The sequence below is a fragment of the Euwallacea fornicatus genome, chromosome 16 (assembly GCF_040115645.1).
Source record: "Euwallacea fornicatus isolate EFF26 chromosome 16, ASM4011564v1, whole genome shotgun sequence".
Classification (NCBI taxonomy): domain Eukaryota; kingdom Metazoa; phylum Arthropoda; class Insecta; order Coleoptera; family Curculionidae; genus Euwallacea; species Euwallacea fornicatus.
In genome coordinates this window covers 4,148,630-4,172,370 of record NC_089556.1, presented here as the reverse complement: position 1 = coordinate 4,172,370, position 23,741 = coordinate 4,148,630, and the positions used below count along the sequence as shown (strand labels likewise).

The following is a 23,741-nucleotide window of genomic DNA, read 5'->3' as shown; positions in this document are numbered from 1 at the left end:
CTTGACAATGTGACGTACCCTAGGGTGACCCTTCGGTTCCCTAGGTACTCCAGAACTCGGTAAAAAATCTTCCCCTAGCACTTCCGACAGGTCATTCTAGAACATTCTGCCGGAAGGGAAAAAAGAGCCTGGGTTAACCCGCACCTGCGCGGGTCTCTTTTCTTTGTTCGAATAGAGACCATCTGGGAAAAAAGGAGGGTATTTATTCATTCTGGGTGCTAGACACGGCAAGATAGATTTTAAGTATCGTGCGAGATATATTGTTTTCTTTCTTCACAATCATTTTTGCGGACTAATATTTACAATATATTCATATTTACATATTCGCATAAGTGCTTGGTCTATTCTACAACCTCCGAAAACGCAAGTCGGGTAGTGAAAGCGCCTTCACTCGCAAGCGCCCCCCTCGACATGGCCTTTCAACATCGTTTTGCTGTTTGAGCATAGAATTTGTTTCCTTTATTTTAGCTTCTAAACTGTGATCACAATAATCATAATTCAGAAAATTACTATCTTTTACCTCTTCATTAGATTTCCGTAAATTGTTCTTCTTGGCTATACATCGTCTCTTATATTTCATGGCAAATCCACCATTCAAATTACTGACACTTGAACTTGTTTTCTTTGTTGTCTCCAAGAATAAACTCCCTTCCTGTGTTTTTTCCCAAAAATTATCTGTGTTAGTTGATTTAGGTTTTGATTTAACAATAGTATTTGGTAATTCCTCATCCTCGTTTCTCTTCTTGGATTGTTTACTGAAAGAAGTTTTTTTCTTATCATTCTGGGCTAAATTAAAGAAACTGCCTCGAATGACCCCTAGATAATTTACGTCTAGTCTGGCCATTACGTATTTTCTGCGAAAAATCAAATTATGCTATAAAATCTAAAAAATCAAGAAAAGCCTTTTGAATTCTACTTGGTTTTCGTAAATTGTGAATTGACAGTTGCAAGAAAAATCAACAATTTCGTTGATAGATGGTGCCACTGACAGACTAAATGTGAAACCAATCACAAAGAGAGCGAAACGCGCCATCAAGATGCAACATTTAAAAATTAAACAAACGCTTTTCATTTTTAATCCTAAAGAATTTACCACAAAGATTTCACTTATATACTTAGAACGTAGAGCTTGACGCCACTAATTTTATATTCGATGTGCAGTTAGGATCAATTTATCTCATCTCATCAAATCGGATAACAAACACTCGCTATATAATGTATAGGGCAATAAATAAAAAATTAAGAATTTTAGAAAACGCTAAAAAACGTTCTGTAATCTTTTCGTAGGTAAAAAAAAAAATTAAAAAGCCGAAATGCACGAAAGCTAATTTTAATGGTGACATTTCCTGGGGGGTCTGCTATATTTAAACATAAATTCAAGCGCTTTTGTAATACACAAAAGGGTAAATTTCAAAAATATTGTTAAATAATATTGTCAGGATATTATTACAGTACATTTTACTCAATAGGTTAATTTAATATAAATTAAGAAACATTTTTCGTTTTCATTAATTCATAATAAATAAACAACTCAACTCAAATATTTTAGCGACAATTATGTTCCACTAGAGATTAGTATTCCGAAAATTCCTCAGTGGAATCGTATTGAGACTTTTCCGAATCATTGAAACTATTAGCCTGTTCAAATATTTCACCACTTAGCTCGCCCTCTGAAGTCGCGGAGTTTTCTAGATTTAGAGATTCTCCAAGAAAGGAATGTTCCTCTATCGCAGAACTTTGAGGAGAAGAAAATATCAAGGACTGACATTCCGAGGAAAGTGATGTTTCTAGTGAACACCTGTCGTTGATCACAGTATGCGGAGACTCTGCATTGAAACTATTCCTCTAAAAATGTGTTCAGCCATATTCATTGTGACATTGTCTACGTACTAACCTGGGAGCTTTCTTCTTGCAAATCTACTTGATATCTCCTGCATACTTCTTCCTGAGCAGCTCTAATAACTTCGTCAATCAGTGCTATGCCATTAGTAGCTGTTTCTTCCTGTAAATTATTTATTAAACTGCTCTATAACAACTAACGTTAAAGCTTACGCGGTCAGCTGTAGCTTTTTTAGGATACTCAACAGGTTTTGATAACTCTTTTTCTATCACAGGTCCAACTAATGAAAAGTCTGCAGGAAGAATGCTCATATCAAGTACATCAGATGGTCCTGGATTTACTTCTGCATAGTCGATTGTGTTATTAGACAAGGTCTCTTCAGTGGTGCTATCGATATCTGCGTCTTCTGCTTCGTCCACTTCCACTGCTATCACCGAGGGATGAACTCCTAATAAATCTACATTACTAAAGTATGTGGCTTCTTTTATATCATTTTTGTGGGAAGTACCTAAACCATCTCCTTGGCAATAAAAATGTGGTTCATCGTGCTCTTCGGGAGATTGAATATTGGAGTTCTGCGGCAGCCCTGCAGTTCTTAACATATGCAGTAACCAATTGGGAAAACTGTTTCTGTTTCCCTGTGCGACACATCCTAAAACCGCCAGGAGAAACTCAGCAAGAACTATCAACAATAAATTTGCTCACCGGCAGTATCATCTCTTGAAATAATACTATCAGAGCTGACAGAACGAACATCGACTAAAGCAACCTGTGTGTCGAGGTTTAAAGTGAAAACATTTTCGTGGTTAGATTGAAGAGGGAATTCAAAATCAATCAGTAAGTTTTGTTCAGGATTTTCATCATAAAAAAATTCCCTATTAGGTCGAGCCACAGAATTCTCCTGCAAGTTTATCTATTAAGTTTGCAAGTTTATTTATTCCACAAACTCTCACCTCAATTTCGTCGTTATTGGCTAACATGTCTCGCGGTGGTTGCGGATTTTCTTCTACTTCAACCGGATCGTTTCTTGCCTCCTCTGCTGCGTCATTATTGTTTTCTATGATGTTCACATTACCTACTAGTAGCGGTACTAAATCTTCCAAATTATCGTTTAATAAATCTATTCCTTCATCAATATCTAGGTCAACGGGCTCATTTACAGGCATATTATTGCCTGAAAAGGGTATTTTCTTAACTGTTCTTAACTGTAAAAGATAGACAAACCTTCGTTATCCCTGTTATTATTTACCAAATCCCCATTTTCTACGGCTTGCTGAGGAGGCTCTTGTTGCTGAGGCTCGGGTTCTAATGGGAATTCAATGATGTCCGCATTAACGACATCGATTACCTCTTCCAAAGGACTCTGAAACGGATTAATTATCGCTCTACTCTTGTAGCAAAAACAGTTTATATTTACCAAATCCTTAATCAATTCTGACTGCCCAAATCCATCTCCCTTTAATTCTATTTTATTCAAACTGTCCGGAATGCAGTTGAGCTCATTTTTAACACTATCAAAAAGCGAGGGCTCGTTCAGTTCCTTCTTTTCTTGAATCTTTTTATCCTATAACCGATTTCCAAAATAAAAGCCCTTAATAACCATGGCAACTTACTCTATTAGATTTTCTGTATTTACTCCAGCTACCAGAAGTCCCAGCCACTGGGGAAAGATCTTTGAACGAACTTTTCTTGAACTCATTTTGTGGCTTTAAATGGTTATTCGTCGAAGCCTTAGTGGCTTTTAAGTTACGAAACTTGTCTAATTCATTTAACCTATTTGGATCTAAAGTTATTGACCTGAGCCAATTAAATATTAGAAAACTTCCGTCAAGGGTAAAAGTTTTGTTTTACCTGTTGTAATTTTCAGACAAGGGAACCAAGGCAGCTGAACACTTCTCCTTCGTGCCGATCTTTTTAATATCCCGGTTATTGTCGTCATTACTAAGATTGGGAGTAATGGCCATACCGTCAAATATATCATTTTCACGGGTTTCATGGTTTTCTAACTGAAGTGAGTTGGGTAGAGGTTTATTAGTTTCTAGGGGAGATGGCGATTTGAGGTAGCCAGAATCAAATAAAGGGTCAGGGATGGGATTTTTGGATGTTGTTGATGAGGAAGCGGGTTCTGTAATATAAATAATGACGCAGGATTATCATAGAAGAATTTGTTTGCTATCTACCTTGGTGAGTCTCAACCTTGTTTTCTTGGGTCAAGTAAGAATCATTATCCCAATCCTCGTCCCAATTTGAAATAGATTCAGCATTGCGTTCTGCATCCAAATCCTCATACCAGCCTGATATGGGTTGAATCTTGGCTTCTAGTCTAGGATCCTCATTACATTCACTGCTAGTTAGAAATAAAATATATTGAAAGATAAAAAAGACTTACACATGCATAAATCATTGATGCTAGTTGACTAGCACCAGAGAATTTGCATACATGAATACGTGCCTTAAGATGCAATTAACTTAGCGCCAATAAATCTTGTATGCGTAAACTTTGTTTTAAGAAGAAATTTAAATCGTTACTATAAATAAATAAAGCGTTACCATATTTGAACTTTAAGAAGTAAATAATGAAAGTATAGTACCTTCTAGAACTATACCCATCGGTAACTTCAGAATTGCTTGTTACATCCATTTCTTGAGGCATTGATACAATGCACCACTCATATTCGTTGATTTCCGGAATAACGCATTTTTCCACACGATATCCCGCGTTACTCAATAAATCCCTATAAAATTAATTAAAATTGTACCTTAACTGAAAGCTTTTCATCAGTATCTTGTGGGTTTTGCACATATTACAAATAAATATAAGGTAAGTTTAGAGATATTAAGAAATTAAAAGAATCAATGGAGTGACTAAAAATTTGAAATATTTGGATGACTAACCAATTTTTGATATTGACATGTTCTTGACATGTGGTCATGTGAAATCATACATCGTGGTTTAGAATAACAATTTAGCAAAATTGACTAAGGGTCAACTTATTAATGTGCTGTAAATTTTAACTGCAGGCTACTTTCCATAGAACCGTCGAAATGGGGCGTTAATGTTGGTCATTTCCTCAGTTTCTATAGAAACTAATAAAATAAACTATTTATCTTTAAGATCTCATTATTACAATAACTACAGCATGTTCCAGAATACCATGATCTAGGTTCTATCCCAACGTTTCTACGGAAAAAGTTTGCAGTTGAAAGTGATAGTCAGATTAATAACTTGGTCCTTAATCAACTTAAAGATCTGGATATCCATTTTTTATTTTCCATAACATCCTTATAAGGAACTAATTACTATGACAACATCTAATAAGCTATCACATCATTGGTTCTTTTTATATAAGAATTATCTAGTTAGGACCCAATAATCAACTAAATGGGTTATAACAGTTATATGTTATATGTTTAGTTCACTTACCTTACTTCCTCAAGTGTAACATCAATCTCTCCATGCACAATTTCCTTTAGAGGTATTTCACACTGTTCTTTCTCATATACATAAAATCTACTATTCACATGGTTAAACAAATTAATCCTATATGCAAAAGTATCCATTAATATTTGAGTATGAGATCTAGTATCAGGCAGATAAGGATAATCTATATTCATCACCAACTTGTAAAAAATATTATCGGATTCATGAAGGTTTTCCTCCTTTGGGGTTGAAAATGCTTCAGTGGTAAAATCCCAAAATGGATTTAAATTTTTAAAACTGTCTGAGGGTCTAGGATAACTTTTCATAGGTCTATATGCATCTGTTTCAGTTAGATTGCAGCTTAGGTAAGTGCATACTCCAACACTGATATCAGGAAGACAAAATGTGCATAAACAATTGCACAATGGTGTACATTTTACAACTGGCCCCTTACAAGGGCTATTGTTATCACATTGACAAGACTTTACATCAGTTGATGATATGTAAGATTTATGTAGCATGTCTTTTCTAATGAAAATTGCTGCCTGGGAACAACAGCCTATGTTATTATAATTGCTTGGTCCTTCACCAATTCCATGAAACTCTACTGAGTAGTCTGGGAATCTTTGAGTAATGTTTGTACCCCTAAAATAGTTATACTAAATTTAAATGTTTGAAACTAAAGTGAGTAAATTACCAGTCAAAAAACTGTTCAGAGGTCCACTCAAATTTATGATCTGGATGTCTGAAAGTACTACTCTTTCCAAACACCACATTAAAATCTACATTTGGAGTTGTAAATAGAGCAAGTTTTGGCTTAATGAAGAAGAAAATGTTATATGGAAGGGCATCTAGAGTGTCTGGATACAAGTGCTCTATTCTAAAATATATTAACATAAAACTAATATTTTAAGCATTGGAGAAGATGTTTTACAATTCTAAAGCGGTAACTACATCAGTCTTTCGAAGTCTATAATCAGGATCTATGGCAGAGCCTCTGAAAACTTTAATATCTAACGGGGTTCTGCGACGTCCTAATCGGTCACTTAAAAGAGGTTCCAACATGCCGCTTTTTGTGTACAGTATAGACTCATCAATATCAACTAGCAAAATTTCTTCCAAATTCAAATTTTTTATATAGTGAAACAGACCATACTCTGCACATCCAAAATCCACAAGTTTTTTAAAACTATTCTTCCACCTCTCATCGGTCAGAGTTTCATAGACTTTCGCGTATCTCTGCCTGTACAGAGGGGGATCAAATTTGAACTTGGATTCCAAAATTTGTTCATTTGCTTCTTGTAGGGGGGTTTTGAGCGTGTTACAATTGGCCTTAAGGCGCTTCCTATTGCGCAAAATTTGGAAAATTATTATTCCAATGCAGTGTACGATAATTATCATGATTTCTGGTTTGTAACTCAATATTTGGATTAATTATTTTTCGATTCGTTAAATTTGAAGGATTTTGTTTATATATTTTCATAATCGAATTTGAGGTTAGTTTAATATTTGACGTGTGAATTGTTGGTTAGCTCTAAGATGAAATTTTTTCCTTGTCTTTTTTCTTGTATTAATAACTTCTATCATTCTCTAACGCATCCTTACTACTGAATTTAAAATAATTCAATTTTGAAATGTCATATTCGTGTCAGAACTGTCAGTTCGACTAAAGGATGTCAATTTGGTTTAGATTTTCCTTCAGTTCTTGATAGACCATAATGGCGGATGGTGTAGAATAGAAAAGCTTAAGAATGATCATTGTGGGTTTTTAACGTATCTTAGAATTAAAAAAATTAGTTTAATGTGGTAAAGTGGACTCTTCTGGAATAGTGACCCAATCAAGGTAAAATGCGTGTACCTGTCAGTCTTCTTGAGAAGAAGCAGCAAACTATTTTTAAAACTGGAACAAATTTTGACAATTTATTGTATTCAAAGGCAATTTGCAATTTTTTCTATTCATTGTGCATCTGTGGCCATCATTTACCTATTTCACGATCTAGCATGCCCCTTTGCTTAAATGCAGTCTGGAAAGTAAGTTTTGGGTTAAGTTATATCCAGAGTTAAGCATATCCAGGGCACTAAGATAAATGTTCTCAAAAAGTTTATATCAGCTTTAAAGATTACTGTGCCAGTTTTTTGCTGGGAAGATTGAGGAGAGCGTGAAGTACGAAAATGGATTAATTGTATAAGGGTGAATAGGTGGGCATGTCGTTACAGGACGAAGTTCTCGGTACAACGCCAAAGGCGGAGTACTCAATCGTCCAAAACGATAGGCAGAATCTTTTCAATTTTTAAAGTCAATTTTTTTGTAGGAGCAATAGTTGAAATAACATCAAATATCCAAAACTTACCAATGGGTCATGACTGAGATACGTAATATTTCAAGTTTGGTTTTTGTTGACCTGTCTGCTAGAACTGGTATGTGTAATGATAAGGTCATGACAGGATGATCTATTCTAAGTCTAAAATCATGTTCAGCAAGATTTAAGCTGTATTCAAGCTATCCGTTATATATTTTTCAAAATAACATATTAGTTTTGTATTATTTCTAGTTTTTGCCTTATTCAAAATGATACAACTGTAATAGTTCATGTTTCCATTTTCCATTAGTGTGTCACGCTGTAAGTTTTAGACGTGGGTAAAGTCCGAAATATAATTCATATAATAGGTAGATATTTTAGGGTAAATCCAGTTCTATCCTATGCTGTTGAGTTAGTTGTTGTAGTCACTGTTGCATCATTTAGGCATTACGTATTGGCGAGGTTTACTGTTGTTACTCTTAATGTTTATCCTGCGGACAGAGTAGGCCATACCAATCTGTCACCATGGGCGAAATTTTTCATCACATCCCCCTACCCCCAATAAAAACCGCCAGCCAAGAAAATCTACTATTCTAGTCCGTCACCTAACCTCGCCCTCCATAAGGCCAGTGCTTTGGTTTTTCCCAATTTAACTTGGTCTATCTTCCTGGCTAATATAACTAAAGGCGTTAGGATTTCCCCTTACAGAACGCTACTTAGCAATAAGTTATAACAAATATCCATAAACGATAAGTTTTCAAGGATTATTTTGCATTGGCAACGTTTTACAAATTACTTACCTGGTCGTTACTTGTTAGAAAATCTTCCATTTCCCTATACAGGGAGTTTAAAAAAAATTGTGTCAAACTTCAGGAGGTTATAGGAGACATTGTGGTGAAAATTTTTGCCCAGAAACCCCTAGTTAGCCAAAGAGTCATTTTTGTTTAAAAGAATTCGATATTCAACTTAAACAAATAGAATAAAAATAAACAAAATAACATTTTTTGTCTTCTCTGTTTGATTAAGGACTGTTTATCAAAACGTTCTTATGGCGATACAGGATAGAATGTGGTCTCGCCACTACAGTGCACCTGCACATGTTACCCATACTGTGCAGGATCATCTGAATCAACATTTTTATGGAGAACAACTTGGAAGAACGGGACTTATCCGGTGACCAGCGCAAAGTCCCGATTTAAGCCCGTTGAATTTTTTCGTTTGGGATTACATCAAGTCGTTGGTGTATGAAACTCTTGTAGCCACCCAAGAGGAACTGCTGGCAAGAGTGATGGCAGCCTTTGTTTTCGTGCAGCAAGATCCGCACATCTTACAACAGGCGCGTGATTCAATGATTCAAAGAATAATGTTTATAATGGTCCACAACCAGGTTGGGGATCGTAATTTTGGACCTTTATTATACAGGGTGTCCCAAATAAAGTGAGTTTCATGGGATTATGGAAGCGGTAAGAGATACAAGGTGACTCAAATTGGAAAAAAGAAGCGCATTTTTGTGCCCATTCAGAAAATGTTCCAAATTTAAAAATATGCACAGGGGTTGTCAAAATATGAGCAAAAAACTGAAAACTCGATTTTCGAGAATCATAAATTATGAGTACACTGTTTGAGTAAATTGTACCAAATTTGGCAGTTCTTTATTATCGACAACTGCCAATCGAATGGCGTTTTCAGAATTTTTCCAGTCCTGCTAGATTTCGAGAAATTATATTCAACTTTGTTATTTCTTATGGGCGCCATATTGGATTTTGGTGCTATCGAATGGACAATAAAAAAAAAGTATTTTAACCATGTATCATAGAAGTGCCCGTGGACCTGCCAAAGTAAGAAAAATAAATAAAAACTTTTTTCACCTTAGTAGGCTTAGAAACAAGTACTTTAGTGTTGCTATGGATACTTTCGATACATGCAACGAATGTCAACAAAAAGTCTTCACTATTGTTGTATTTGAGGTCAATTTTTATTTTTTCTATTTCATTTTTATCAGTTTTACTCTTTCATTCGGCAGAAATTTTCAAGTAATAAAATTATGGAACGGTTTTCAAATCAAGAAAAGCTGGAGATTAATAACTGCTACATTTTAAGTGGAAGAAATGTAGGTAGAGCTCAAAATATGTATCTCCAGAGGTATCCAGAGAGGCGTCAACCTGGGCACGCAATATTTAATAGGCTTAGAGTGAATCTACTTAAGTATGGATCATTTGAAAAGAAAACCAGAACACGCAGGATTAACGAAGATGTTGAAAATTATGTTGTTGGAAGTGTTGTTGAAAACCCTCGCATCTCACTGCATCAAATAGAATATAATATTGGTATACCTAGATCAACTGCTTATCGGGTCCTAAAGAAAAATAAATTTGAATAAAATTGACCTCAAATACAACAATAGTGAAGACTTTTTGTTGACATTCGTTGCATGTATCGAAAGTATCCATAGCAACACTAAAGTACTTGTTTCTAAGCCTACTAAGGTGAAAAAAGTTTTTATTTATTTTTCTTACTTTGGCAGGTCCACGGGCACTTCTATGATACATGGTTAAAATACTTTTTTTTTATTGTCCATTCGATAGCACCAAAATCCAATATGGCGCCCATAAGAAATAACAAAGTTGAATATAATTTCTCGAAATCTAGCAGGACTGGAAAAATTCTGAAAACGCCATTCGATTGGCAGTTGTCGATAATAAAGAACTGCCAAATTTGGTACAATTTACTCAAACAGTGTACTCATAATTTATGATTCTCGAAAATCGAGTTTTCAGTTTTTTGCTCATATTTTGACAACCCCTGTGCATATTTTTAAATTTGGAACATTTTCTGAATGGGCACAAAAATGCGCTTCTTTTTTCCAATTTGAGTCACCTTGTATCTCTTACCGCTTCCATAATCCCATGAAACTCACTTTATTTGGGACAGCCTGTTTTTTTTTTCCGTTAGTATTAATAAAAACGAACTGAATATCGAAGTCTTGATGAATAAAAACGACTCGAGCGAGAAACGGCTCATTTTTGACTAGAGTTTTTATACGAAAATATGTTCACCGCTATGAAACCTATAACCTCCTTAAGCTTGGCACAACCTTTTTGGAGCTCTTTGTATGCTTTAGCAGTTATTCAGGTTCTTCGAACAAAGTGGATTCTACAACAAATTTTACGAATACTAACAAATTCCCAGGCTTTAAAATGAAATTCAAGGTTTTTGTGCAATTGTTACAAACCGCTATTTTTGTGTATATTTATTCCCGCATTTATTGCTTCATTAACTGGTTTGTTGGGCATGGAAAGTCAAGACAGCAAGATCGGCCACAGCGATAACAATTTTTAATATACCGGAAGGAATTTCTGCCTTTAAATGAAAATTGATAAATTTAATTGTTATGTCCTTATTATGCCGGTTGTTTTTCGTTTGATAACGATATAATTTTTTCCTCGTAGAGAGGAAAAAAAAATACCCGGTACGCATTTATCATTCAATAATAAACGATTTATTGCCGTTTCCAATAGGATATTTGCTATTTTTGACTTTAATACGTTTCGTACGTGTTTTAAATACCTACTTGCTCATTGGCATTAGTTCAAATCGATTCAGGTCTTTAGCTTTTGCTTTTTTTTGGAGTTTATCCAATGACCATTTGCCTATTATTATACTTATTGACACACGCCCTGGCTTGTGTGTTATTTAAGGCTGTTTATGTACCTGCATTACGGCGAGTAATGTGTTTTTAAGTCACGACCCATGAGCCTGTGGTAAGAACGCCGTTGCAATCAAAATTTTACACCAGCCTAATGGAGGAAAATGTTTACGTAGCAATAACCGAATTTTAATTGGTGTTTACACCTAATTTCCGTTGAACAGTTTCATTCCAGAGTTTGTTTATTTTTGTAACCTTTACACCAGATCTGGTTCATTCAGCGTTTCGCAAAACTCCGGCCGAGAATCCTCTTTGTCTCAATTGCAAGTGGCCAAAGGCCAGTCCGGCTTGATTAGAGTGTAGAGAATCTGTAGGTAGTACATATTGAAACAAGCATTATATTATATCGCAATAAATACTTCAGTCCGGCTCTTTGCAGAGCTTCCTGCATCCTCTTCCGCCGGCTCCAAAAGCTCAAATCTGTGTCATGAACGTCGTCACACTCACCAATCCTCAAGGCTGACCTGTGGTGAGGGGACTCACTATGACCTCATTCATGTCGAAGAAAAAGAAGTACAAGTTTCAAGTGGAAATATGTCTGGAAGAGTTATTGGAGGTGCCCTTTGTATCCGCAGTACTGTTCGCCAAACTGAGGCTGCTCGATGGAGGTAGTTTTCAAGACCATAGCAGCCGGTAAGTAATAAATTGATGCAAATCACACATCAATTAACCTCTCGATTAACCTTGATCGAGGGTCAACCTTTGAGCCAATGTCGAGGTTTTGTCCTGAAACGAGCCATATTTTTTAACTAATAATGGCCCCAATTATGAAGGCAACGCTGTAGATTACTGTAAAGTCGAGTTTTCAATATTATCCTTATTTATGGGGTTATTACCGAATGATTTCCAACGATGCGTTTATATCTATTAATCCGCGATTACTCCGGGACACCACAAATTACTCATTATCTGAAGTCGGATCTACAAATAGTCTGATGATTTAAGCAAAGTAGCATTTCAAAACCGTGAAATATCGCTCGGTTAGATAACAGTAGTGACAATGTAACCATAAACCCATGGGAATCCGCGCCAGACCGCCCATTCGACCAATCGCTGGGACGGATTGTTTGAAATATTTAATTCCTTTGAATGGGGCCATCTGGCACTTTCATGCGGAGGAAACATGTGTGTTAAATCACTCGCAGTAAAAGTGGAAACGACATTGTTTTTGTCAGTTCAGTTCTTCTTGAACGAATCGGCGGATTGGTTTGAAATGTCGATTAAATGCGGAAAATTCACAGCTGCCGCATTTATTTCCCTTTGATTTTCTTTGATGAGTCGATACATCTCTGGGCAATATTTCGTAACATTTCCCCATCGGCGACAGTTATCAGCCAAACCAAACAACGGGGCTTTCTCTGACAATACAGAAATATCTCTGGAAATTTACAATATTTCTTTATTGAATTAACTTTGGCTTTGCGAGATCCACACTTTTGCCATCTTCGCCAGTTATTATTCATCGAAAACTGTTTGCGTTTGATATTAAACATCCACGTAGATAGGAGAGCTACCGATCAATTTATTGGTGGATGAATTTTCGACTCGTCGTCATGATAAGTCGTGTTGCCCTGCCTTTCGATAATAAAAAAGTAGCGCCTTTTTAATAGATTGCGATAGCTGCGGTACCGTTGGAACCTGTTTTAGCAGTCCGTCCTTGCAAGGTCGGTTCGACCAGTCTAGAGTAACCCAGCATAGTAAACTAGATAAATATTTACACTTAAATAACATTAGATGACGTGACGGTAAACGAAACAGGCATTGTCTGATCAGCGACATACAAACGACTATGGCCTCACATCGGGCATTTAATAGAAGTTTAAATTAAAGCGGGTAAATAACCTCAAGGGGATTATATCGGGGACCCCCCGGGAGCGGACCTGTAAAGGGCTGCATTCACAGGGATTTTTGGAATCCTAAACGACCGGAGTCGGATCGTATTAAATCTTGATATACAGAGTGCAACACGTCGTCATGGAGAGGTTTCAGGCGGTGGTCGTCATCTACAAAATTGCGAGGAATTGCTAATAGACACACGGTCAAAAATGCACTATTTTCGGCACGCACGGTAGCAAAGTTTCACATTTTTAGACTTTCGTAACCCTATTTTCTGTGCGACCCTCTACAACAAAATGTTAAAATTTTTGCTGGCCATATACAGAGTGTTCCGTTTTTTTCAGATCGTGGTACTGTCTTATGCTTCGTACCTTTTTCGGAGCACCCTGTCTGAATTCTGATGCCAAAGTTAAATTCCACCTTCAATTGTTTAGCTTTTTGGTCTGTTACAGTATTTTCGTATCTTTCACCGTTTTCGTAGAATTTGCAAAAATATCGATGCGAATGATGAATGTAAAGGAAGCAAGGAAAAAATCACCATCCGGGCCAGTTATCAGCTACAGCAAGCAATTTTCAACATAAAAACGATTTTTTTTTTTTTAATAAAATTAAATCTAAACACCGAAATTCTAAAAACGGTTGAAAATGTGCGGTCCTGCATATAGAAAATGGTGTGTTCTTCACCATAGTCTGCTACCGTTATTTTACTATTTTGTAAGGCAGTATTGCCCCTTGAAACATCTCCGTGATAATATTTTACACCCTATATATATTTTTGATAAATCCCCAGGTAATTTCTCATCGCCCATTTGCGTCATTGAGTGTTTGAACAGGCCACCCGCGTGATCCGTATTAATATGCAAACCACCCTCGTAGCCTGACTAATCGCTTAAGCCAATTTTGCTTAAAACTTGTTTATGGGATTAAAATTGCTACAAACCTATTATGAAATTGCTCTACCACGGGAAGGGCCGCTTTTTATGCCCCAAACCCAGGTGTCTCGAAAAGGACTGACCCATTTCTGGGACGCAGTATTATATAACGTTTCGTGTATTATTACATGGGGATTTGGGGACGCACGCGATGCAGCTTGCCTTTGAGGGCACTGTGTGTCGGGTGGAATACATTAATTTGATTACCCCATGTGGAGAATAGCAATAAAGACAAACGTACTAATGCCGGAAGTGGCGTAGCAACGGGCGGGCCGGATGTTTCGTTTTGGATGTGTTTCTAGCTGATTTATTAGTGCCAGAGCTTTTAGTTGCGGTGCCGATTATGCGACGAGGAGGTTCATTTGTGGTTCGTTGCAGTTTTATTCCGGGAGAAATATAAGGCCTTCGTTAATGCCCTTGACCTGGTTTCTAAGCGCGCACCTCGTTATTCAAAAGCCTGTCTTGGTTAATCCCTGCTCGAAACGATTAGTAAAGTGTCCGGGCTTAAAGGGATTTTGACCGAATTAAAAATCTGCCCTTTGGACACGTTTGGTAAACGGATTGATTAATTACCTATATGACATCTATTTTAACCCGTCACATTCGGTCTGAGTAGAATCTTACGGACTTGATGAGGGCGACAAGTCTATTCGGGTGTAACTCGATGATCTTGTTGGGCAATCATACACTTCAACGTCCGTTGATTTACCACTCTAGGGGGGGCTGTTGACTATTGGTCAGTCGCCCCTCTGTCCATGTGTACATTCTTTGAAGGCACTCGCAAAAGTATGAATATTAAGAACACAGCATTTTAAGTTAAATACACAAATTATTAACTAAGTATGTTATTAGTTATTGTCCTGAGGATGTGGATATGCATTTACGAAACTAATAACTTATTAAGACGGATTTCTTTTATCTCCACATCCATTTCAGTTCCTCAACGAACAACCACTGTGATCGAGGTATTCCTTTTATTAAATATAGTAAAGTAGCCATTTATTACCCACAACGTAATTGTTAGTTTCTTATTATAAGGTCGGGTGAATGTTTTTTGATTTTACCTGATAATAGCTACTATCAATTAAAAAAGAAAGTGAGTGCTGTAATAATTACAGATTCACCTCCCTCTTTCAATGATTAAAGAAACTAGTTAGACTCAGAACGACCTCCTTTTCAAAACTGATTTGTTGACTTGTTGCGCAACAGTCCATCGAATTTAAAACTATCTTAATATTTAGCCTTGTATGAAATAATTACCGAGTGATTTGAAATTTTAGACAAGAAGTCAGAGACCACAAAGTCCAGTGGGACGCGAATTTCTCCTTTCCATGTAAGATGATGGCCAATGCCTCGACAGGGGTGATGGAAAAATGTGTCCTGCGAATATCCATTAGGAAAGAGAGTAAAGGCGGTAGAAGCTTTAATAAAGTAAGTTAAAAAGAAGTTGTGAGGTAAATTTTGAAAAACGAAATTTAATTCACAGTTAGGGTTTGTTGACCTAAACCTAGCAGAGTACGCTGGGGCAGGAGTCATCCTTAAAAAAGCCCTGCTCGAGGGCTACGACACTAGGCATAGACAAGACAATAGCATGCTCAAGTTTCGCATCCAACTCAACATGATCTCAGGCGATATTTTATTCAAGGCGTAAGCTATTTTCGTTTTCATTGAATAATTGTTTACGTACACGAAGGTTTTCACTTTTAACGCTCTTAATTGCAGTTCAATTTTTAATTATCAGAAATTACGTTCGTGCGCCTCGAAAAACTGTTTCATACTAGGCGGTGCATGAACAAATAGACGGTATTATTAACGAGTATGTTTTCGGTTATAGTCCGTCGCCCTCCCTCAAACACAAACAAATTGCTATGGAAGACACAAGCACTGATCAGCGATCGGACGAGTATTCTAGCGGATCGTTGGCGGGTTCGATTAACAGTGGAAGTTCCGGTTTTGGCAGCCTGCCTAAAAAGAGAACCCCTTTACCTACAGGTACACCGCAATCTTGAGAATTACTACCTATCGAGTTAAAAAATGGCAATTTTCACATAATTGAGACTCGGAGTAAACATTCGGAATTTAATATTGCAGAACTGGTGAAAGGGCAATCGCACATGGATTCCGCCTTGGCACCAGTGGAGTCGTCAGCAAATGAGCTGATAGTACCCAACGTCTATACGGAACAAACGAGTGAATCGAACACTCTTGGGCCGGGACAGGAATTGGGACACAGTCGAAATTCCTCAAACACCAGCCAGATGTCGAAAGCATCAGGTTATAGCAGTATTTCACATAGTCGGCAGAGCAGCAGCGGGGACTCAACCGCGGGGCACATCAGGTAGGAATAAACTTATTGCCTGAGGGGATACTCAGTGGCTTAGGTGTTATGTGTATACTAACTTCTATGATGGGTGAAGAAGACAACTTTTTGGTTTTACTACTGTACGTTTGCGTATTAATTAGTGAAGTTTGGATGCATTTAAAATATTTAATTTTAGAAATCTCAGTATATGAATCATAATATTGAAAGATAATTGAACTTAGGAATCACCTAGTTATCTTTCTGTACCTTAGAATTGATAATGATCTCATAATAACTTTGTACCCGCTTAATATGATTTTGGAGGTATAGTACTATATCATATATTTTCATAAACGTTTAAGCCTCACACTGCAACGAAAACATGTGGTGCTCAGATTTTAACTGTCTGATAGGAATTTAATATTTCTAAAGTGCATTTTATTCTGAGTCGAGTAATTTTTATCAAATAATGTTTTTTGAAATGTCAGGGTCATAACATCTATATACACACATATATATACACGTTTTGTTTTATGAGTGTTAAAGCTTAGAAGCTCGATTAAAGTACCATGAACGATTATTTTCGACGCCTATAAGCTTTAATTGGATCGACCTGCTTCCTATGTATTTTCCAACCTGCTGTAGAAATGGAAACTTCCCTCTCGTTTTCCAGTCAAAACAAGTTCAAATCTGACCACCCTGTACAAAGTTTTCTGTGTGCAATCTTGACGCAGTTGCATGCCTCGCTACTACTACTATATGTACGTTATTTCTTCCGGCAATAGGAACATGTCGCAGCACGAATCGCTTCGTAGGCCCGTTTCCAAGTTCCACCGCACTTACACCTTTCCCAAGCACAGGCTTAACATCCCTACTACTATCCCCTCCGAGTCGCCCGGGCCTCCCATCCTGAACAACTCGGAGGGGTTTCACACCCCCCAGGGCTCCGACTCCACTCCCGTCGGCAATAGAGAGGTCTTTTACACTCCGCAAGGCGAATTTATTACACCTCAAAAATCTGGGAATTATACTAAACAGTATCAGCAGCAGAGAAGCGACACAAGTGCGGAATTGGACGAGGTTTTTAAGACCCCTGAGGGTAGTTTCAATTCTAATACTAACGTTTTCGATAAAAACTTCAATGCACTGCAGAAAAGTGCTTCTAGTAGCGTAGTCGAGCGTTTCCATGAACCGAAGGCCACCAAAACTTCCTCACACTTTGAGCGTCATTCAAAAGGCGTCCACAACAATAATTACACGCTCAAACCTCCAGTTGAAGGGGTTTTACGTTCAAAGAGCGACTTCATCATCCCCAAACTGTCCCCAGTGGCCCCTAGAGGGGAGCACACGTTATCCAACGTCATAGCCGCCTTTCTTACTCCAAGGCTTCCTCGTAAAGAAATCGGGGCCCAATCCACTCCTGTTTCCGATCCTTTCTCCCGGGGAGAGTCCAGAGCCGCATCCATGGGAAATTTGAAATTTGGCAACGACGGGCACTTGGCTATTTATGGGTCGAATTTTGGCAGGTAGGTGGATGGGAGGTATTGCGTTGAGCTTTGCGGTGAAGGTTTGTGGGTGGTTTTTCTGCTAACAGCTTGGAAGGGAGAGGCTAAAGATGAATATTGGGGAAAGGGAGGGGGGTTTGGTTCACAGGCTCAGCAGCTAATAAAAGTATCCCCTGTTGTTGATTATTTCTAGAGTATACTTGACAGTGAAATGATCGCAAAACGTCGCCTTTATCCAGCTTTTAATAATTTAAAAGCATTATTTTCTTTAAAGGTGCATTCGCTTGTGTTTTGTTAAATGGATTGTTTTCCAAAACAGATATGTGACCCGATTCACTCCTCGAATTCGTGGAATTCAAGTTAGAATTAACCTACACTGAGAATACATTTAATTTTAGCACAGAAAGCGGCGCTATTTTAAATAGTAACCGGCAAATTAACTAACCTGCTACTAACCTACTAACCTTTATCGTAGGCTGCACCGCAAAATGCTTCTAGACGGCCCCCCAGTGACCAAGCTAACCCCCTGCGATAGTCCTCCAGAAGACAGTTTTGAAGAAGGTGATGGGTTTCTCGAAGAGGGCCACAGAAGGTCCAGCACCACTCTAATGTTGTTAGTGTCGTGTAAATCCTTGTTGTTTCTTGTTTTCGCATGACTACTTTTTTGCTTAACTTATATATGTTTTTCCCGCATTTTTATTGCTGTTGCTAACTGATTTCTAGCATCACTGCCAAGAATATTCTATAGTGCTTCATTTATGAGATGTTTGATGTTCTAGGAATACAAGTTCGGGTAGTATACAGACCACAAGCGACACAGGATCACTGGATAGAGCCAAATCCGCCTATGAGCGCCGAAAAAAAAACCCTAATGCTCCGGACGATGCAGGAGTTTCCGGTCGTGTAGAAACGACTAGGGTGAATCCAGAAGATTTAATTGCGGACCTGCTCAAAGGGACTAATCTCGAGCCATGCGATGATTCGGCTGAGAGTAAGTTTTACACATTTCAGTTTCTGCTTGACAAAATTATTATTTTTTAGCGTCCGGTTTGCAACTGTTTATAGCTAAAGATGGGACCGCCTCGCTTGGTAGCCACGAGGTAAAATCCCAAATGTCAACAGGGATAAACACGTTCAAACAGGTCGTCATGGATGACAGGTAGTTTTAAAATCTCCATAGGCACTAAAGTAGCAAATATTTATTTGCATATTTATACTAACGTACTGTTGTAATGCAGGAACAAGTTTTTCTATTTATGTTAAATATGAAGAACTTTAAAAAAGTTAATTGGCGATGCGGTAATGTTATGATTAACACATACATTTAGCAGCTATTGGTAATTTCAGTTTATGTGGAAAACCGCTACGATTACGTAACAACAGCTGTGATCATTTTACTGGCAAAAAACGGAAGAGATTTAACCTGCAAGTCTACTTAACATCTTGACAAAACATAAACTTCTTGAGAGTAAATGGAAATGTCCACCTTAATCAAACATTATTTACATTGTATTGTTGCCAATAAAATTATTGTGATATAAAAATGGTTATTTTAGATATTAGTGTGGTTAGTCAGTTAGGTCAAGGCGAACTTCTATGGGATTTCAACGCAGATAAACTTTATTGCTTCTATTTAAAATCTAATATACAATGATTTGAGATGACTTCTAGCAGACCAGGCAGTTCATATGGCAATTCCATAGATGGGGGGCCAATAACACTTAGACATCACAGTTTTATTACGGATTTAAGACAATATTATTTATTTGTAAATAGTTTCGATTTAGGCATTTTCCAACAAACCTATTTATGTATTAAAAAAAATTAGATATTATTTTATAGTGAAAATAAACATTTTTTTCTGAACTTACTCCATTTACTTTGGTCTTTCCGTGTCTCTACGAGAACATTTTAGGCTCTTAGGATGTCCAATTCCTCTGGTGTGACATGCAAACGCAGCTCTTTTTCTATTATAAGGTCCTGAATTTGAGCCAGTTCTGCGGGAATATAGATTGCAGCGTCTATATACAAAGCCTATTGCAAAAAAAAATTAAAGAAGAAAGTTAGTATACTTTAATGTTACCTTTAACCAGGGACACTCTTCCACAGCCCGATAATACACATTCCTGCATAAAGAGGAGTCGAAATAGGTGTGAACGAACTGCAAGTACAATCTCCATGCTAAACCACACCTTCTGGTACACATATCTCCGGCGGTGATTTTTTTGAATAACGACAGCATTCGGTTTTTAAATGAGAGGGCCAAATCAATAGATCTACCTACAAGAAACATGATTAAAAAAAAGTTTTGATGAGATTTTTTTTCTCTACCCGTCACAGAGTCAACAGCATCCTTCTCTATCTCCAACATGACTAAATTGTTAATAATAACAGTAAAAATTGTGGCCATAGCCCTACCGGACTTCAAAAGCAAACTTTGGACTTTCCAAGCAGACACGCCACTGCTCCGAGTCATGCCCTGTTCCTTGGCCAAAATTCCCAGTAAATGCAGATTATTAGGGAATTTCTCTATGGCTCTGAATAAAACTTCGTCTAGGATTTTAAACACGCCACTTCCAGGATTTTCTGAGCAATGCTTAAAAAGTATGGTGCAATAAAATTCATATATAGTTTCTTTTTGGAAGTATAGTGTTGAAGATTTAGCTTCAAGCTCGGCTAGCGTGGACTCGAGGAATGCCCCACAAATAACAGCCCCTAAAAGAAGAAATAAAAAACTAAGTAAACAAGGTAGTTAAGTTGATGGCTAATCCACAAACGGAATTAAGTATTCAATTCAATTGTAAAAATGGAAACATTAGGCGACACGTATTTCTATCGGCTTACTATAGCATTCTAAGCTAAAATATTTGAACATACTTTTCCTTTGGTGTATTTGTTACTAACTTTTCCTATATCAATGTTCTTCACAAATCTTATCCATTTACTTTTTGTTTTAATTTTATCATATGTACCTTTAGTCCAGAATAGAAACCATCCATAGCAAATAACCCAATCGGTAAAAAACTCAGGCAAAAAATGATACACTGAGCTAAAATTGGTCAATTCTATCCCCAACAGTGCATTTGTAATACTCTTATAACGACTCTCAGCTTCCATTATTAAGCCATTAGTTATAGAGACAAAACTTCTCTGCAAAGCTAGCTTCACCAACAATTCCTGAACTTGCTGCTTCATATCCTCCTTCTGACCTTCCATAGTGAACTCCACTAAAGTTCTATATAGCCTACATTGATTGGTTTGCGCCTCACTCCAATTATTGGTTTGAATACTTTTATTTTTATTCATTTTCAGCGCGATGTTCAAAACTTTTAAGCCCTGCTCAAGGTTTCCTAGAGCCTGTTCAATCAAAGCATATTCAATGTAATATACCTCATTATTCCTACAGTCCTCGCGCTTTAGCAAATCTTTAATACTGCTTTTAATTCGCTTTTTTAAATAACTGGGCATCTTAAACCTGCCCTGATTTTCTAGTGTAATAAGCAGCCTTTGAAATCTGAACCACCATACCCGAACTGAAGTTTGATCTTGTCCTTTAAGGCATTCTGCACAATTCTCCATAATTGACAACACAAAGTTAAGGTACTCTTCTTGTCCCGGAAGAGCTTTAAGGTACTGAGGGCCCACTGTTAATCTTCCAGTGTCATTTAATAGATTACTATTGAGGGTGTTAACGGAGTATTGGGTCATGAAGATTGGTAATAAGGCTTCCACTGAGTCCAAACTCCAGGGAACGTAATCTAGACCTAAGTCTTGCATGGTGCAATGTTTACAAGGAAGCAGAGGAATTTTTAGTAATGTTAAAATTGTGGCAACAAGTTTGAATATGTTTTCTGGAGTTGTGATTGGATGGATTAATTCAGCTACATCTTCACTTAAAACCAGTCTTTGAGGATCTTCACACTCTAGATCTCCTACATGAGGTAACCAATGACATGATTCCCTCAGTTTTTCAACTCTTAACCATAATTCATGATGAGGCAATTGAGAATTTAATACTACTTCTTCCAGCTCCAAAAGCTCTTTTTCATTGAAATAAATCTCTAAATTGAAGCTTTTTTTTTCTGGGGAATTTAGATTCAGCTCCAAATACATTTTTAATAAAGTCCAAAGTTGCTCAAACAACCCAGACTGTTTCAAAAACAAGCCACACTGATAGAGCATCTTTAAAATACTTTCTTCAAAAACATATTTCTCTGACAAAGTGGTTCGTCTTAGTTGATGCAAGGTGCCCAAACAGCTGCTATAAAGCGCTAGGACAGTTTGACAATTACAGTGAGACATGGAACACTGGGTTGCTTCAATGTAACCTTGCCAAAGAATTATATTATGTTTCTCTTTTTCAACTAGTTTTTTTAGTTCTTGCTGCAACTCATCTGCAGGAAATGCACTTACTGCCACTTTCAGCCGTTCTCTTAGTAATGGTTCATTGCCAGGGTTTAAGGTTATTGCCTTGTCTAATATAGCAATCTTCCTTTCCGCTTGTACTCTTTGAGCTTTGACTATGCTACCTTTACCGCAAGATTTTTCAAACTGGTGTACTGAATCCTAAAAAGAAAGTGTGGGTGTAAGATTGTGTGGCTGGTATCAACAAATTATTCAAATTGGTATCATAATTACTATTAAAGAACAGTCTGGAATGCATTGGCAATGTAATGGAAATTCTCAGAGGTCAGTGCATTCTTGAGATGACCATTACTAATAGTAGCCTTTACAAAAGAGAAATTAACCCAAAAGAGTTCATAAATTGCTGTTCAATCGCTCCTTGCAACCTTCCTTCCAAATTGTTTTTTGAAGAATGAAAAGTTAAGTTATTATTGCAGGTCCCGCAACCAACCAGGTGGTTCATCTTGTGTAAAAGCTACTAATGTATCTTCAACAGTTCCTTTACCTGAAAATTTACATATTTCAACCACATTTCAATATCATTAGGGTTCTCTGCTAAATGTTTGTTATAAGTTGCAGTTGATTTGGATAAGTCTTTTTCTTGAATAAAACCTGAGGAACTTTTATTTCTTTCACCTAATCCAGTTTTCTCTATGTCATGTTTAGTTAATTTTGCACAATCTTTCTCTTCATTGTCACTTTTATTATGATCCTTTAATTTGGACAGTTTGAAATATCTGCAAAAAATTATGAAAATTTGAATGAGAATTGCATGAGAAATTGATTATGAAGAACTTTGATACTAACCTCTTAATCTTCGATTTTTTGTTTTTGAAACATTTTGATAAATAATAATTTGTTCGGTACTTAGACACTGCAGGTCTTGAAATAGTATTTACTGTTAGATACTCTCTAGTTTGCTTTCTGTCAATTGCAAAATCATCAGTGAATTGTATTTCACCTTTAGGCTCAGCTCTTGATTCAATGTCATTTTTCTTTTCTTTTTGCTTGCCTTTCTTTTCTTTCTTTTTCTTTTTTGCCTTTGGTATTTCACTGCAATCCGTTGCAGAATCTTCGTTTGAATCGAGTACTGTAACATCTTCATCTGGTTTACTTAAAACAAGACCAGCTTGAAAACTGGAGTTTTCCAACCATTCAGGTTTTGCAGTGCTTGTTTGGTTTTCTTCAAGTTCTTTGGCTTGCTTGGCATACGCAGCAAAAAGGGACATGGTCCCAAAATAAGACAACAATTTGATTGGGTTCTTAAGTATATTCACTTAATGAAGAATTATTGGTAATTAGTAAATTCTTTATAGAAATATTGGGAAAATGATAAAACAACAAACAACTTACATAACCTCAACTATTTAAACAATAGGTGTTATTGTTTTAAATCGACTGTCGTACCATATTCCGTCTTTGTCATTTGTTGCATGTTTAAAAAGACAGTGATAGAATAGATAGAATCAATGTCGAATTTTATTAGCACGCTTAA

The 23,741-nt window shown here is 36.9% G+C and overlaps 3 protein-coding genes across 11 annotated transcripts; 1 reads left to right on the top strand and 2 right to left on the bottom strand.

Annotated features, from left to right (window-relative positions):
• Window positions 1-1,314: 1,314 nt before the first annotated feature.
• On the bottom strand, window positions 1,315-6,778 carry Hen1 (Hen1 methyltransferase). Of its 3 annotated transcripts, none has more exons than XM_066291593.1 (15): window positions 6,196-6,778; window positions 5,959-6,141; window positions 5,265-5,906; window positions 4,432-4,575; window positions 4,021-4,187; window positions 3,692-3,965; window positions 3,454-3,637; window positions 3,258-3,404; window positions 3,065-3,203; window positions 2,794-3,014; window positions 2,546-2,741; window positions 2,349-2,492; window positions 2,053-2,297; window positions 1,895-2,002; window positions 1,315-1,845 (listed from the first exon to the last, which is right to left on the bottom strand). In XM_066291593.1, the coding sequence occupies exons 1-15, from the start codon at window positions 6,660-6,662 to the stop codon at window positions 1,573-1,575; spliced, it is 3,534 nt and encodes a 1,177-aa protein (XP_066147690.1). In that variant the 5' UTR covers window positions 6,663-6,778; the 3' UTR covers window positions 1,315-1,572. The 3 variants fall into 3 exon arrangements, with proteins under 3 accessions (XP_066147690.1, XP_066147691.1, XP_066147692.1); XM_066291594.1 differs by having other exon boundaries at window positions 4,021-4,184; XM_066291595.1 differs by having other exon boundaries at window positions 2,053-2,288; window positions 6,196-6,777.
• A 173-nt stretch (window positions 6,779-6,951) lies between these two features.
• On the top strand, window positions 6,952-19,708 carry LOC136344274 (EEIG family member 2). Of its 7 annotated transcripts, none has more exons than XM_066291579.1 (11): window positions 6,952-7,104; window positions 7,574-7,679; window positions 11,647-11,900; window positions 15,316-15,466; window positions 15,522-15,682; window positions 15,870-16,027; window positions 16,127-16,373; window positions 17,123-17,863; window positions 18,622-18,833; window positions 18,884-19,001; window positions 19,190-19,708. In XM_066291579.1, the coding sequence occupies exons 3-11, from the start codon at window positions 11,752-11,754 to the stop codon at window positions 19,287-19,289; spliced, it is 2,037 nt and encodes a 678-aa protein (XP_066147676.1). In that variant the 5' UTR covers window positions 6,952-7,104; window positions 7,574-7,679; window positions 11,647-11,751; the 3' UTR covers window positions 19,290-19,708. The 7 variants fall into 7 exon arrangements, with proteins under 7 accessions (XP_066147676.1, XP_066147681.1, XP_066147675.1 ...); XM_066291582.1 differs by lacking the exon at window positions 7,574-7,679 and adding an exon at window positions 11,474-11,577 and having other exon boundaries at window positions 6,953-7,104; XM_066291581.1 differs by lacking the exon at window positions 7,574-7,679 and adding an exon at window positions 11,474-11,577 and having other exon boundaries at window positions 6,953-7,104; window positions 11,632-11,900.
• LOC136344271 (nuclear exosome regulator NRDE2) lies at window positions 19,445-23,620 on the bottom strand. Its single transcript, XM_066291572.1, has 7 exons — window positions 23,054-23,620; window positions 22,752-22,983; window positions 20,815-22,408; window positions 20,174-20,557; window positions 19,926-20,122; window positions 19,714-19,876; window positions 19,445-19,645 (listed from the first exon to the last, which is right to left on the bottom strand). Exons 1-6 carry the CDS (start codon window positions 23,473-23,475, stop codon window positions 19,754-19,756), a joined length of 2,952 nt encoding a protein of 983 aa, XP_066147669.1. The 5' UTR covers window positions 23,476-23,620; the 3' UTR covers window positions 19,445-19,645; window positions 19,714-19,753.
• Window positions 23,621-23,741: the final 121 nt, after the last annotated feature.

What these genes read in the sequence shown, in the direction of transcription:
- Hen1 (XM_066291593.1), bottom strand. Translation starts at nt 6,662, where the DNA reads ATGATAATTATCGTACACTGCATTGGAATAATAATTTTCCAAATTTTG. An exon ending in GTTACACTTGAGGAAGTAAG is followed by an intron (nt 4,576 to 5,264) that starts GTAAGTGAACTA and finishes TTAATTTTATAG; the next exon opens with GGATTTATTGAGTAACGCGG. An exon ending in TTCAAGAGATGATACTGCCG is followed by an intron (nt 2,493 to 2,545) that starts GTGAGCAAATTT and finishes TGGCGGTTTTAG; the next exon opens with GATGTGTCGCACAGGGAAAC.
- LOC136344271 (XM_066291572.1), bottom strand. Translation starts at nt 23,475, where the DNA reads ATGTCCCTTTTTGCTGCGTATGCCAAGCAAGCCAAAGAACTTGAAGAA. An exon ending in GTTTCTATTCTGGACTAAAG is followed by an intron (nt 20,558 to 20,814) that starts GTACATATGATA and finishes TTCTTCTTTTAG; the next exon opens with GGGCTGTTATTTGTGGGGCA. An exon ending in TGCTGTTGACTCTGTGACGG is followed by an intron (nt 20,123 to 20,173) that starts GTAGAGAAAAAA and finishes TGTTTCTTGTAG; the next exon opens with GTAGATCTATTGATTTGGCC.
- LOC136344274 (XM_066291578.1), top strand. Translation starts at nt 11,752, where the DNA reads ATGACCTCATTCATGTCGAAGAAAAAGAAGTACAAGTTTCAAGTGGAA. An exon ending in TTTCAAGACCATAGCAGCCG is followed by an intron (nt 11,901 to 15,315) that starts GTAAGTAATAAA and finishes TTGAAATTTTAG; the next exon opens with ACAAGAAGTCAGAGACCACA. An exon ending in GAGAACCCCTTTACCTACAG is followed by an intron (nt 16,028 to 16,126) that starts GTACACCGCAAT and finishes TTAATATTGCAG; the next exon opens with AACTGGTGAAAGGGCAATCG.